The sequence below is a fragment of the Tupaia chinensis genome, unplaced genomic scaffold (assembly GCF_000334495.1).
Source record: "Tupaia chinensis unplaced genomic scaffold, TupChi_1.0 Scaffold145519_1, whole genome shotgun sequence".
NCBI lineage: Eukaryota > Metazoa > Chordata > Mammalia > Scandentia > Tupaiidae > Tupaia > Tupaia belangeri.
The window spans coordinates 4,327,705-4,341,780 of NW_006205376.1; the positions used below are offsets into that span (position 1 = coordinate 4,327,705).

At 37.4% G+C, this 14,076-nt stretch overlaps 1 protein-coding gene across 1 annotated transcript in view; it reads right to left on the reverse strand.

Annotated features, from left to right (window-relative positions):
• The window catches only part of SLC2A13 (solute carrier family 2 member 13), a gene marked incomplete at its 5' end in the record, with an annotated part of 358,416 nt that overhangs the window by 274,626 nt on the left and 69,714 nt on the right, over positions 1–14,076 (reverse strand). Inside the window, 1 exon segment of the mRNA XM_014584051.2 lies at positions 3,277–3,485. Coding sequence (XP_014439537.1) covers positions 3,277–3,485 — 209 coding nt within the window.

Consider the following 14,076-nt stretch of genomic DNA (forward strand, 5'->3'; position numbering starts at 1 on the left):
GCATATGTGTGCATGCCCAAAATCCCAAGAGGAGAATGGAGGAGAAGGGACTGTGGCATGGCTATCCACTCTGGGGGGGTGATTTCTCACTTTCAGTGTCTTTGTCTCTCTCTGTCTCTCTGGTGAATGCACAGGTCCTATAGCAAAAATCTCTCCAATAAATAAATAAATAAAGTTTTCTATAGGATATATGTGCTTGCTGGAAAGACACACACACAGAGAAAAAGAGAGAAATGAAAAATCACTCCTCATAGGGGAGAGCCACACTGTAATTCCTTCTCTTCTATTCTCCTCTCAAGATTTTTTTTTTAAGAGAAATTTTTGCTTTAGGGCCTGTGTGCTCATCAGAAAGACAGACAAACAGAGAGTAAGAAATCACCCCCCAGGGAAGATGGTCATGCCACGATCCTTCTTCTCCATTCTTCTCTTGGAACTTCTGGCATGCATGCATACATGACCAGCGTTGAGTTTTAAGGTGCCAGGTCCAGGACTAGAACCACAGTTGACTAAGTGGGACTGAAGCAACATAACCACTGTGCCATCTGTTGGTCCTTCCTCTCAGGATTTTGGGCATGTACACACCCCAAGCATTTTTTCAACCCCCTGGGTCCAGGACTCAAACCACGTACACTCAGCCATGTGTAAATCCAGTCTCCTTAACAACCAAGCCACCTAGCTTTGATCAAGTTTCTTTTTTAATGTTTACTATAGGACATGTACATGAGAGAGAAAGAGAAACATCACCCCCCAGGTAGGAAGGCCACACTGCAATCCCTTCTTCTCCATTCTCCTCTCAGGATTTTTGGCATGCACACACATGTACCCAGCATGTTTTTCAAGCCATAGGGGCTGATACTCCAACTGCTGCTCTGACAGCCTCGAGGGATCCTGCTGTCTTAACTTACATGCCACCTGTTGACCCATCATGTCTCCTATTCATAACAAGGGCCAAGATCACTGGTGCCATGTAATATACCAGCATATCTGCATGCATTTGTGCCACAATGCTCTAACTCTGCACTTACCGAAAAGAACAAATGATTAGTTTTTAAATTAAGATGATAGTACTTTCAATAATACAAATCTAAAAAGAGATAAATTATAAATCTTGTTAATTACAAACTTTAGAATAGTTACCCAGGCATGAGACAACGCTAGAAGGATTTCTGTGGACAGTCATGAAACTCAATGTGCTCTGTCAACTGCAAAGGTAGCCCAGTGAGACATAGTTCTATGTGGTCAAAATAAAGCTACGTGCCTAATGCTTTGTAATAAAAGCAATGATAATCACTGCCTCTAAACAGATAATCACTATGTATTGTCTTGTCCTTTATGTATGTATGTATGTATATATATAAATATAAATACATATATATATATATATGTGTATGTATGTTCTAAACAGTATTTAATGTCATTATTTTAATTCTATGAAAGTTTTTCCACTCACGGGACCAGCAGTTGGCATAATGGCTATGTCGCTGGACTCCCATGTAGTCGACTGTGGTTCAAATCCCAGACCCCGTGGCTTAAACTCACGCTGGGTGTGTGTGTGTATGTGCCCAACTTCATCCTGAGAGGTGAAAGAGGAGAAGGGATTGCTGCGTGGCCATCCCCTCAGGGGGTGATTTCTCGCTTTCAGTCTCTCTGTCTCTCTTTCTGGCAAGCGCACGTGCCTTAAAGCAAAAAACCTCTCCCCCCAAAAAAGTTTTTCCGCTCCTATTTTTAGCATGTGCATGTCAAGTACACTGATGACTATGAAAACAAACTCATGTTCCCGTCAAGCTACTGGGAAGAAGAATTTGGAGAGGAGTATAAAAAAAAAGTTATCTGTAACTTAAGTAGATATTTTAAAATACTGTTTTTTAAAGTTAACACGATGTTGAATTGAGTAAAGCAAATTATATTATTAAAGTAAAATTTTCCCTACCCTTCGCACTAAAGTGCTACTGGAAATTCTGACATTGCTAGACATATGGAAGATTCTCAGAAAGTGTTCAAAGTGACATTCACACAGAACAGGCTCACAGTTAGTTGGGGCCTTGTTTGTGTACACCTTCCTGTTGCATACATATAAAATTAAGTCAAGCCTCATGTGTTCATTCTATTATTTCAGTAAGGCAAAGACGTTCAACTTCATCAAAAGTGGTAGGAGAAAGGAGTGGACAAACCTTTGAACATTTGTACATAACATATGTGGGGGGTCTTCAAAAATGCCACAGAAAATGTATATCATGAAAAATTATGCATGCATTTCAAATATTTTTCACAACTAAATAAACTGATAAGTTAATTCCATTTTCCACAACCTTTTGCAGTCCTTCATATAGTAATCAATGGGGGTATGGTCTGTCATTTTCTCAGGTGTGAAAAATAATTAATATATATCAGCATCGCTATTTGAGCTACCAATTAATGTAGAGGACATATAAAAGTTGATTATCACACAGAGGAAATGGATTACACTACAGGAATAATGTTTTTGATGCTATCATATTCGTCATCAATGTTCCAGTTAGCACTAAAAATCAGCTATTTGGGAAACGGGAACTGAGCAGGCTAAGTGTTATTGTTGGGAAAAACATATTTGGAAAAGTTTACCTTTTCCCATCATTGCATCCTTACTCACACAGATCATAATTTATAATTCTCTACACAATTTTTTCTCTGAAAATATATTACTCGCCCTAACTAACTAGAAGTCACTTTTCTTGACTTTCTGACATGGAAAAATTCTGAACTAGAAGCCTAATTAAACATTTTAATGAAAACAAGAATTACAAAATTATTCCAAAACTATTATATTAAGATGCTTATATTCTGTATAAATATTAATGTTATACATGTAAACAAGGCATTTAACATTTTTCCTAGGGTTAATTATTTTGACAATAGTTCACACTAATAATTCTCAAATTATTATTTAAAGTCAACAATGCATATATATTTATATCACTGAAATATCTATGTATTACATATGCATTCAAAAATATACACACAAAATGACAACTATGTCAAGTATATCTAATTTAGAAAGAATAAAAGAGATTCTACAAATGTAAAAGTGTAATTATGTGAAGACAGCATTATGGAAGTGTTTTTCTTCATTCTGTCATGACATTATTATACTTTTTTAAAAATAAAATATTTTATTTTGGTTTGGTTATATGAATAAAGCTATTGTATCAGTGATATTAAACAACATTGAAAGAAAACAAATTACAAATAAAACTCCTTGGTAGTTTTTAAATTCATGTACACGTGAAATACACATACCTGAACCAACTTCTTTTTCCTCTTCTTCAATGTTGTTTTTGATGCTATCGTATTCCTCATCAATGGTCTGGTTACCACGCATCTGAGATAAAATTCTACGGGCCTTCTGAGTCTGTCCTTTCTGAATAAGCCATCGAGGACTTTCCGGCAAAAAGAGAAAGCCAAAAAACTGTATAACTGCTGGAATTGCTGCAAGTCCCAACATGTACCTGCAATTAAGAAATCCACATTTACTGTACAATTTGGCCTCAGTAGCATTAAATATGTGCTCTTCAGATATTTTTTTTGTATTTTTGTCTTGGCCACAATAAAATCTGATAGAATAACTTTCTTTTTATTCTGTCATAAAAAAAGGATACTTTATGCTGTGCTGAAATTCGGAAAATGAGAAAAAACTTAATATCTTCTGTATCTGACACAAATTACAATAAGAAAACGAATAAAAGTTACAATAATTTGGTACACAAGTGAATAAAACATGTCATGCAAACACCACAATCTCTGTCTGTATCTAATACTAAAATATAAGATAAAATTCTGTATTTGACAATTTAAAATGGAATTTAAGATAAGAAGCTAATACCTGCTTAAAATATAAAAACTTTTCACTAAAATAAATGTTCCAGTCTGTTTATGGTTATTTCTGCTCTGTGAATTAGTTATAATTTGTTACAACTTTCTTACTTTGTTTTTCCATTAAACATTTAAGTAAAGATTCACAGCAATAAATAAATAAAAACAAAACCCTAAATAAGGAACCAGCAGATGGCATAATGGTTACATTGCTGGACTCCCATGTAGTTGACTGCGGTTAGAGTCCTGGACCCAACAGTTTGAAACTCACACCAAGCACATGTGCGTACATGCCCAAAATCCCAAGAGGAGAATGGAGGAGAAGGGATTGCAGCGTGGCCATCCCTCCTGGACAGTGAATTCTCACTTTCTGTGTCTCTGGCAAATGCATGCTCCCTATAGCAAAAATCTCTTATTAAAAAAATAATGAATTAATTAATTTTTTAAAAACTAAGAAAAATGATTAGAAATATGAAATGTTATTTTAAGTTCTCAATGCTTTTTAAAAATGTTTTTATTTATTTATTTAGCCATAGGGTAAGTGTGCTCATTACAGACAGACAGCAAGGGGAAGTGAGAAACCATCCCCAAGGGGAGATGGCCACACCCCAATCACTTCTACCCCATTCTCCTCTAAGGATTGCGGGTATACACACATATCCCCCTGGCATGTTTCCAACCCACTGGGTCTGGGACTTGTATTGTGGAGTCTGTCATGAGAGATCCAACATCTTAATCACCACCACATGGTGCTCCTTAAATGTGTATTCTTAATGGCTTATAAAAATCTAAATAGTAAATAAGCATACCATTTAAAATCCATCAGAGAAAAAAATAATATTAATACATCGATATCAAAGACCTGTCCAAATTATGACCACCAAACAGATCTTGTAAAATTTCTAAGCCTTAACCTTTTAGAACTGAACAGGTTAAATTAGATAAATTTCCAGGTCTTTTCTGGACAGAAATGTCTGTGGATCTAAGACACCTGGAAGTTTCTCTTGATCCAAGTTCCTGGATCTCTTCCAAGGTAGATTCATGATAACAAAGCTCTAAAGGCCAATTCCACTTGTGTAATACTTAGACCTGACTCAGTAGTAACTTTCCAAAACCGTTCTGCCTTTTTAACTATGCTCAACCCAAAGTGCAGCATCCTCTAAAGACTCCAGAGACACAGTTCATGAGGTCCACTATTCCCTAGGCAATCTCACTTTAATTTCAAAAACCGTAGAAGAAAAAAATGTAATTGTCAGATGGAAGTGTAAAATACCTTCTACTCCAAACTAAAACTTAAAACTATACATAAGATACAGAAAGCGGGAACCAGCAGTTAGCGTAATGGCTATGTCACTGGACTCCCACGTAGTCGACCATGGTTCGTGTCCCGGACCCGGTGGCTTAAAACTCACGCCGGGCGCGTGTGCGTGCGTGCCCAAGATCCCGGGAGGAGAATGGAGGAGAAGGGATTGCGGCGTGACCATCCCCCCTGGGGGGTGATTTCTCGCTTTCTGTCTCTATGTCTCTCTCTGTCTGTCTGGCGAGCGCACGCGCCCTATAGTGAAAAAAAAAAAAAAAACCCTCTCAAAAAAAAAAAAAAAAAAGATACAGAAAGCAAAGTTTTTAAGAATGACTAAATGAGTCACTTGGCATGTAATATTAAAAAAATTCTTATTAGAAATTCTTTATAATTTAATCCATGGGTTGAGGTAATTACACCATATTTAACCATGCCTTCTTCAGCTCACCCACAAACTGATTTTTAACTTAATTTAGTCATACTTTTTAAACCACAATTTATGTCATTGTATCTCATATTGTAATTATTTACCTGTCTTACTTGACTGCGTGTTTAACTTTGTATTTAGCATAGCATCCAGTGAAGTATTTTGCACACAGGAGGCATTTGGTAAAAGCTTTGTGAAATGATACAGAAGTAGTTGTATAAACTTTCTACATTTACTAAACAAAAAACAACTATATATTGTCCTCATAAAGCAATATACAATATTACACAGCAACTCTTCTGGATCATTTAGCTATGCAAACTTAACTTGCTCAGTCATTTCTTCCAACCAAATCATTCATTATTCTAGATATAACCAGACATTCTATTTGGAAGAGTCTTCAGATGAAAGCTACAGAAATCAGATCACAGAAATATATACTTCCAGTCTCCTCTTAAGATGTTAATTGGTAATACCAAATTTATAACTTAAATGACTTTTTTGCTGTAAATGAATACAATTTCCATCTGAGTTGTATTTTAGTTTAAAGAAACTGAAAGAAACTGATCCTCTGTTACCCACTGTTTAAAAGAAAAGCAATGAAGAGCTAGATACTAAGTACACTGTATTAGGAAATAAAAAAGTCCAAAAGATGAAAGCCTTTATGTTTCGTTTCTCTACACCTTTCATGATCTTTCATGAAGATTAAAGGGATGCAGAAAAAAACAACTTCAACAATGTACTTGAAATGAATATAGAAATAGAATAATTTCCAGGCCCAAAGATGCTCACAAAATATTTTACTAATCAATATTAAATTCCAGGACATGATATGTTTATGAAATTCAAAGAAACAGAAAAAGAGAAGGGAAGGGAAAAGAAAAAGAAAAATGCAAACACATGTATTAACCTGTTTCTTAAGTGAGCTACAGGAGACAGAATACTTGAACATTCCAGCCTTCTGAAATCTGTAAATCCCAGGAGTCTAGGCTGGAAATTTACATTTCAGTGCTTTACACAAAGAGGAGGGAAAGGAAGTCACACCTTGCTGCCAATCTCTTAAAGTCTTTCCTGAGATTAGTCAAGAAAAAGAGAGTATTTTATATGTTTATATCCTAATATTTCTCTTTCCTAAAAGTAAAATAAAATGCTTATTTTTTTTTCACCCTTAAAAATATAAATCCTCTTGGGACCAACAGATGGCATGATGGTTTTGTTGCTGGACTCCCATGTGGTTGACTGAGGTTCAAGTCCCCGGCCCGGAGGCATGGAGCTTGCACTGGGCATGTATACATGCATGCCCAAAATCCTGAGAGGTGAATGGAGGAGAAGGGATTGTGGTGTGGCCACCCCACCTGGGGGTGATTTCTCGCTTTCTCTCTGGTAAGCACACATGCCCCATATCAAAAATCTCTCAAAAAAATAAAAAATCCTCTCAAACATTACTTTTATCAAGATCAACTTAAAGCAAGGTATTTCCTCTACTACAAATTATATTGGTAAATATACTTTAATTTCTTTCATAATATAAGTAATAATTTTCAAATCATTGTAGAAAGCCAGTACACAAGGTCAGGGGTAGCTGTGGTACATGATGGAGAGAACAGGGGTCCAAGCCTGGGTTCGCTTCAGCTCTAAACATACTAAAAATCCCTGGTGAAGTCCCTTAACATTTTCTAAAACACATGTGTCTCCTCATAGAACTGCTGAAGAATTAAGTGAAATCATCCAGTCAATATCTAGCAGAGAGGATGCTTAGCAAAAACTGTTTCACCTCCCTAAACACTTAATGATGCAATCAAATCGTGTCTATTCTGTCTCCCAATTATCAGCAGGTAGGACTAATCAATTTGTTTCTTGAGGGAAAGTTGTTCCTCTGATGAAATGTAGATTAAAGAACAGATCAAATAAATAAGAAGTTGCTTTGTGGAGGTACTGATGAAAAATTCAACAGTACAAAAAGAGCTGGCTCTCTATATATGTACTAGTCAGTTACAGTATTAAAGACTAACTACCAGTTCTCTAAATCCACGGAAATGAGGAATCACATGAGGGTCAGAGAATATTATGATATATATATACCAGGGCAGGCAGTCCCCAAGCAAATGAACAGTCCCATATTGAAAAAGGAGCCCTCCATATAATAAGTTAAATGGAGAGTTCTAAACCCTGACTTCACATTAGAATCACCCAGGGGGGCTTTTAAAACACACCCGTGTCCAGTCCCCCTCCCCACCCTGCCTTACCCAGGGATTTTGATTAATTGGTCTGGGCTTTGTGCCCAGGGAATTCTATTTTATTAAAAGCTCTCCAGGCGATGCCAATGTACAGCTGCAGCTGAGAACTAGGAATCTAATTTTTTTAAAACCCAAGAGGTAAAAATGAACAAGCACCCAACATTCACACCTTAAAGTGACAGCCTTATCTCTCTGGAGGCAAGACAGCACACCAAGTTGACATAAAGGAAAAGCAGGTTGACCCAAGCCAAAATGCCAAGCTTTCATGAATTCTGGAAATCTCCAAAATATTCTTTAGCCTCAAGATCATTCACCAAATAAAGATACCTTTTCAATTTTTCTAAACTTGTAGTTAACGAGTGAGCTATTTTCTGGCACAAGCCATGCATTTATCTACAGAAAAACTGAGGGAGCTATCTAAGGGGAAGTAACCTTTCAGATGGTGTTAAACCAGCTACCCACGAAGACAGACACAGAGCAAGCCCAGCCATTTTGCTTCAGATTAAGCCTTCTTCCCATGTCTAAAAAAAACAACTAAATCTCTTTGAATCAAATATCCCGCATTCCTGGATATTAAGAGCTCCCATTTTGCAGTTTAGGAACTGGCACCATGGATCACCATGGTACTTATTCATTAGTAGTTCCAAACAAGTGATGAGCATGTTCTAAAAACATGAGTATGTAACTGAATATACAAGTTCAGCTTAGACACTGCTAAAAGGAAAACTTGAGACAATTTAGTGGAGTTTGAGCAAAACAATTCACATCAGGAAGGCCCCAACATGGCTTCCAAGAAACTCATGGTGGGGTGACATTTATGTGCAAGAAAGGCAACGTGATGTACAGCACATGGAAGTGAGGGAATGAGGTAGAGAAATAACCGGATTGGCTACAGCTGGAAGTTTGCCCACGGAAACACGGTTTAAAGGGTGGGCTGTCTATGACTGACTAAAACAGCTGCTTTAATTGGCTATAACAGCAACTTAACTAAGGAAGCGAACTTCAAGTGAGAATGTGGTTTGCTTGTGGAACTTAGGCAGGAGTAGGAGACGTTTTCAGGCCAATAAAGCTTAATAGCACATAATCACTCAACAATAGAAGCAATAGTAATATTGAATATGTAGTGGCTATTTCTATGTGCCAAGTACTTTTTAAAAAAGAATTATCTATTGGGACCTGCAGTAAGTGTAATGGCCATGTCGTTGGACTCCCATGTAGTTGACTTCGGTTTGTGTCCCGAACCCAGTAGCTTAATATTCACACAGGGCTCGTGTAAATGCGTGCCCAAGATCCTAAGAGGAGAATGGAGGAGAAGGGATTGCGGTGTGGCCATCCCCTCTGGGGGGTGATTTCTCGCTTTCTGTCTCTCTGACTCTGTCTTTCTGGGGAGCGCATGCGCCCTCTAGCAAAAAACTCTCAAAAAAAAAAAAAAAGAAAGAAAAGAATTCTTCATTTATTTATTCCTTTTTTAAAAAATTTGACCAGAGAGAGACAGAGAGAGGGAAAGTGAGAAGGCAAGTCACCAGGTCCGGGACTAAAACTGTGGTAGCAGTTTGAGGTGGAAGTGTCCAGCACCTCAATCACCCCACCACCTGCTGGTCCCCAGTACTTTTTTTTGAGAGAGCTCCCCCACCCCAGTAGGTGCATGTGTACATTGGAGAGACAGAAAGAGACAGAGAAATAGAGAGTGAGAAATTGCCCCTCCTCGGGGGGAGGGTGGTCACACTGTAATCCCTTCTCCTCCATTCTCCTCTTGGGATTTTGGGCACATACACACAAGTACCTGGCACGAGTTTCAAGCCTCAGGTCTGGGACTTGAACCATGGTCAGCCACATGGGAGTCCAGTGACATAACCATTACACCATCTGTTGGTACCTGTGCCAAGCACTTTCTAAAGAGTTTAAGATACATTACCCATTTATCTTCACCATTGTATATGGTGGGCACCATTATTATGCCCATTTTAAAGACAAAGTTATGAGGCACAAAAAAAGATATATAACTAGTATGAGGTAGAACTACAGTGAAAATCCAGGCAATCTGGCTCATATAAAAAATGTTTACAGTAAGTAAAGCTATAATAAAAGTTCATTAATTACTTGATAATTAATTTTGCAGGACTCATAAAAAACTGCCTTAATTTACCTTAGCTTCATGACTGAAGAACTCCAGGTTCCCTTTGAAACTATTCACTTACTTTTGGTCTTGCCGGTCAAAAAGCAAAGGGCTACCTGGGCATTGTCACTCCCCACTGTACTCAGTATGATGCCCCCACAGCACACTCACTGTGCAGATTTACTGCGAGCTGGACTTCCTCGAGAGAACTGCTAGTAGCCAATGGAATACTCTGACTCTCTCAACACCTACCCCTATTAAGTCACAACTCCCTGAAAATATCAGGTCATTGGGAAAGTCATGATGTGCTTTCTATGCAAAAATGTGTCATGACTTTCCCGATAATCCAATAGTTGACTACTCAGGGCCAGCAGGTGGTGTGGTGGTTAAGGCACTAGACCCTCACACGGCCAACCATGGTTCGTGTCCAGACAGAAGGCTTGAAAATCATGCTGGGTGTATTTGTATGTGTACCCAAAAACCTGAGAGGAGAATGGAGGAATGGGGGGAAAGGGACTGTGGTGTGCCCATCTCCCTGAGGGTGATTTCTTACTTTCCCCTTTCCCTCCAGACTCTTTATGGTAAGCACGTGTACCCTATGGCAAAAACCTAACCACGGGGAAAAAAAAAAAGTTGAGTACTAGTTAAAGACAACATTTTGGGTATTGGGGGGAGGTTTGTTCGCTTTGTTTTATTTGTCCCATGAATATGTCTCTTACAGGGAGAGGAGAGGGAGGGGGAGGGAGGGAGGGGGAGGGGGGGAGAGGAGAGGAGAATGCACACCCCAATGGGGCATGGTCATGCTCAATCCCTCTTCTTCCATGTCTCCATCCCATCAGGATTTGGGGAACATATGCACACATCAGGATTTGGGGAATATATGCACACATATGCATATGTCTGGAATATATTTTTCAATATGTTTATCAAGTTGCCAGGACTGGGATTCAATTGCCTTTTTTAAATTTTTAAATTTTGTTTTGTTGTATGACGTGTGTGTTCAAAAGAGAAAGAAAAAGAGAGAAAGTACCTGACGGGGGATTGGCAATGCCACCATTCCTTGTCCTCCATTTCTTCTTTCAGGATTTTGTGCAGGCAAGCATATATACCTGACATGCTTTTCAAATTGCCGGGTCTGGGACTAGAACAAGGCAGTTGCGCATGTGGAATCCAGTCACCTTAACCACCACACCACTGACAGCCCTGGGATTCACCTTTCTTTGTGCAGCACTTCACTATTGTTCTATGCAATCGACTCCAAAAATAGCTCATTTTTAAAGAGGGAATGTGTACTTAAAAAAAAACAAAAACTGGCAAACAACTTTTTTTTTTCCCTTTAATATACACAGGTAAATTTTTAATGTGGTAAAAAAAATATAGGTAACAAAGTAAATACTTTTAAAAATCACTAGGAGAAAAAAAGATTTATAAAATACTTTAAAAGGGTCAAATATGTCAACAGATATGAAAGATCTAAAGTTACTTTTCTCTAAATTGTTTTTCAATCTCTGCCTCTCAAAAACATCTCAACTGTTTTCCAATCTCTGCCTCTCAAAAGCAGGTGACACACTGTCCTCTTAAATAGGGACTATGACAATATTTTCAATAGCAAAAAATTTACATAACATGGTCACTAAACACAAATTATGATTTATGCAATATCTTAATACAGAAGTTTTAGATACAAAAGATAAAAATTTTTGGTTTCCCAGTCTCGTGTTGCCAAAACTATTTATTTCTGAGTCTTGTTACTTTAAGAGAATCGTGCAGGAGTCAAGAATTATATGCTGTGTTCACATTCTGTTTACTTCTTTTCTCCTGTTCTTTTTCCTCATTAAATTCCCAGTGATATGAAAGGTTGCCAGGCCTTATCTGGAAGGACCTCCATGACCCATGGTTTTACTTGTAAGTCAAGCTGTAACAGAAAATCTCCATAGCTAAGTAAATTTTATTACGATATGTTTTATTTAAAACAAATGGTATGCAATTGTCTCTATAGCTCTTAAGGAGCTGAATTCTACTAAGGGAAAACACTTTGCACATGAGAGGCACAGGGAAGGTTTTCAGATAGCAGTCATTTAAGACAATTACCTTCCCATGCAGCCACGAGAGCATTAAGTACAGTTCAATAATCACTTGCTTATGGTTTCCCAACCTCATGTTGTCAAAACTGTATCTTGCCAAATAAAATCACTACCTCATTATTTTTCTACTCACAGAAAATCTCGTTACTTTTCACAAAACCAAGATTGCCTTAGTGACAACTTCTGCAATCTTTGTCCTGACTATAGTGGGACTTTTTAGCAATATTCTCTAATAATATGCAGTATTATATAATAAACGGGGGAAGGGGGACCAAGTGACAAAACTGTTTCTGTAATTCCAACTGTCTTATTTCAGCCCTGCCTTCTATTAGGTCATCTGGAAAATCATACCACGTTTTTCCATGTTTTTCTGTGCAAAAACATATCATGACTTACCCAACAACCCTGATAGCTTACACTGTTTATAACCATTTGACAGAGCCTGTCCATATTAGTCCATTCTGAACAGCTCGAAAAACAGGAATACTACAAATACTAATACGTCAGCTCTTATCTTTAAAATTTTCTTCTTTGAGGTAGTTTTAAATTGGAATGCTTTCACTTACAACTATAAAATAAACAAACCTTAAATCTTTTTTCCTGAAATAGTTTACTGATCATAAAAAGGGTTAGTGCTAAAAGCAAAAGATTCTTTAAAAATATTACCTAATGAAGACATATTGTATTTTAAGGCTGGATAACCCATGATCTCTTGAGCTGATACGTGGCTATTTATCTAGCAAATATTTCCTAAATGTACGTCAAATCTAATCATTGAATACCATGAAAAAATTCGTAACCAGAGATGAGTACAGTGCTACATAAATCTGAAATCCTTCCAAGCTGAAACTTTTCAAAGATAATTTCATAAAGAAACATTTACCCCTTAAATAAGCGTAATCCAAACTCCTTCAAACCACCTAAAACTGTTCTCTCAGCCTAACATCCAGGACTACAGAACTACACTGTTCAATGTTCCTATGGATTTTTAAGTTTTTTATGTACTTACAAAGTAATCACATAAGTGAATTGTTTACTCAAAGATCTCTATCCTGGGATTTGCAAACAGAAATGACCATCAGTATGTTATCAATAACAAGATGTTTACATAACATAGTTCCTAAACATAAATTATGACTTATGTAATGCTTCTACTTAACACAAAAGTATTAGATGCCAAAAGGTAATACTCAGTTTAGCCACCTGCTACAGTTACTTTAGAGTAAATTACTAAATATATTTTAATATTTTAACAGATAAAAATGTAAGAAAATGCTGCTGAATTGAGTTCCTGGATGGGTAAACTAACTTTCCTCTGCCACCAAGGCCCATAGAGCATCCACACTGATGACTGATACACCTGGTAATCTGATGGCAGCTCTAAAATAAACATGAGACCACAGCTGGATACATAAGGGGGAAAAAAAAATCAATGCATCACAGGTGGAATCTTTCAAGTAAAATGCAGTTGATACATGATAAGCCAATGAGCAATCTCTGTGTCATCTAAGATTTTATGTGAATCTTAAAAAAATGTGAAACAAACATAGTGAAATATTAACTCTATCTACATAGCATAGGGGAAAGCCCCTGAAACTAATTTGTTATCAGCATAGTAATTAAATGTCTTGGCCAAGGTAATTTAGAGTGTTGTGATTACAGAGGAAGCAAGATAGACTATAACAGAATAAAATGTGATATTGTTTAAATAGATGAATATGGCATTGTTTTTACAGGTATTAGGACGTTTGAAACTATATGGGGGGCCAGCAGATGGTATGTGGTGAAGGCACTAGATTCCCATATGGTCAACTGTGGTCTGGGTCCCAGAACCACAGCCTTCAAAGTGACACCAGGTGTGTGTACATGCGTGTCCATAATACCAAGAGAAGAATGGAAGAGAAGGGATTGTGGTGTGGCCAACCCCTCTAGGAGATGATTTCTCTCTTTCTGTTTCTCTATTTATTCAGTGAACATCCTCTCTCTGGAGAATGTGCACACCCAATGGCAAAAACCTAAAACAAACACACAAAAAAACTAATTACATGGTAAAATACATTAGG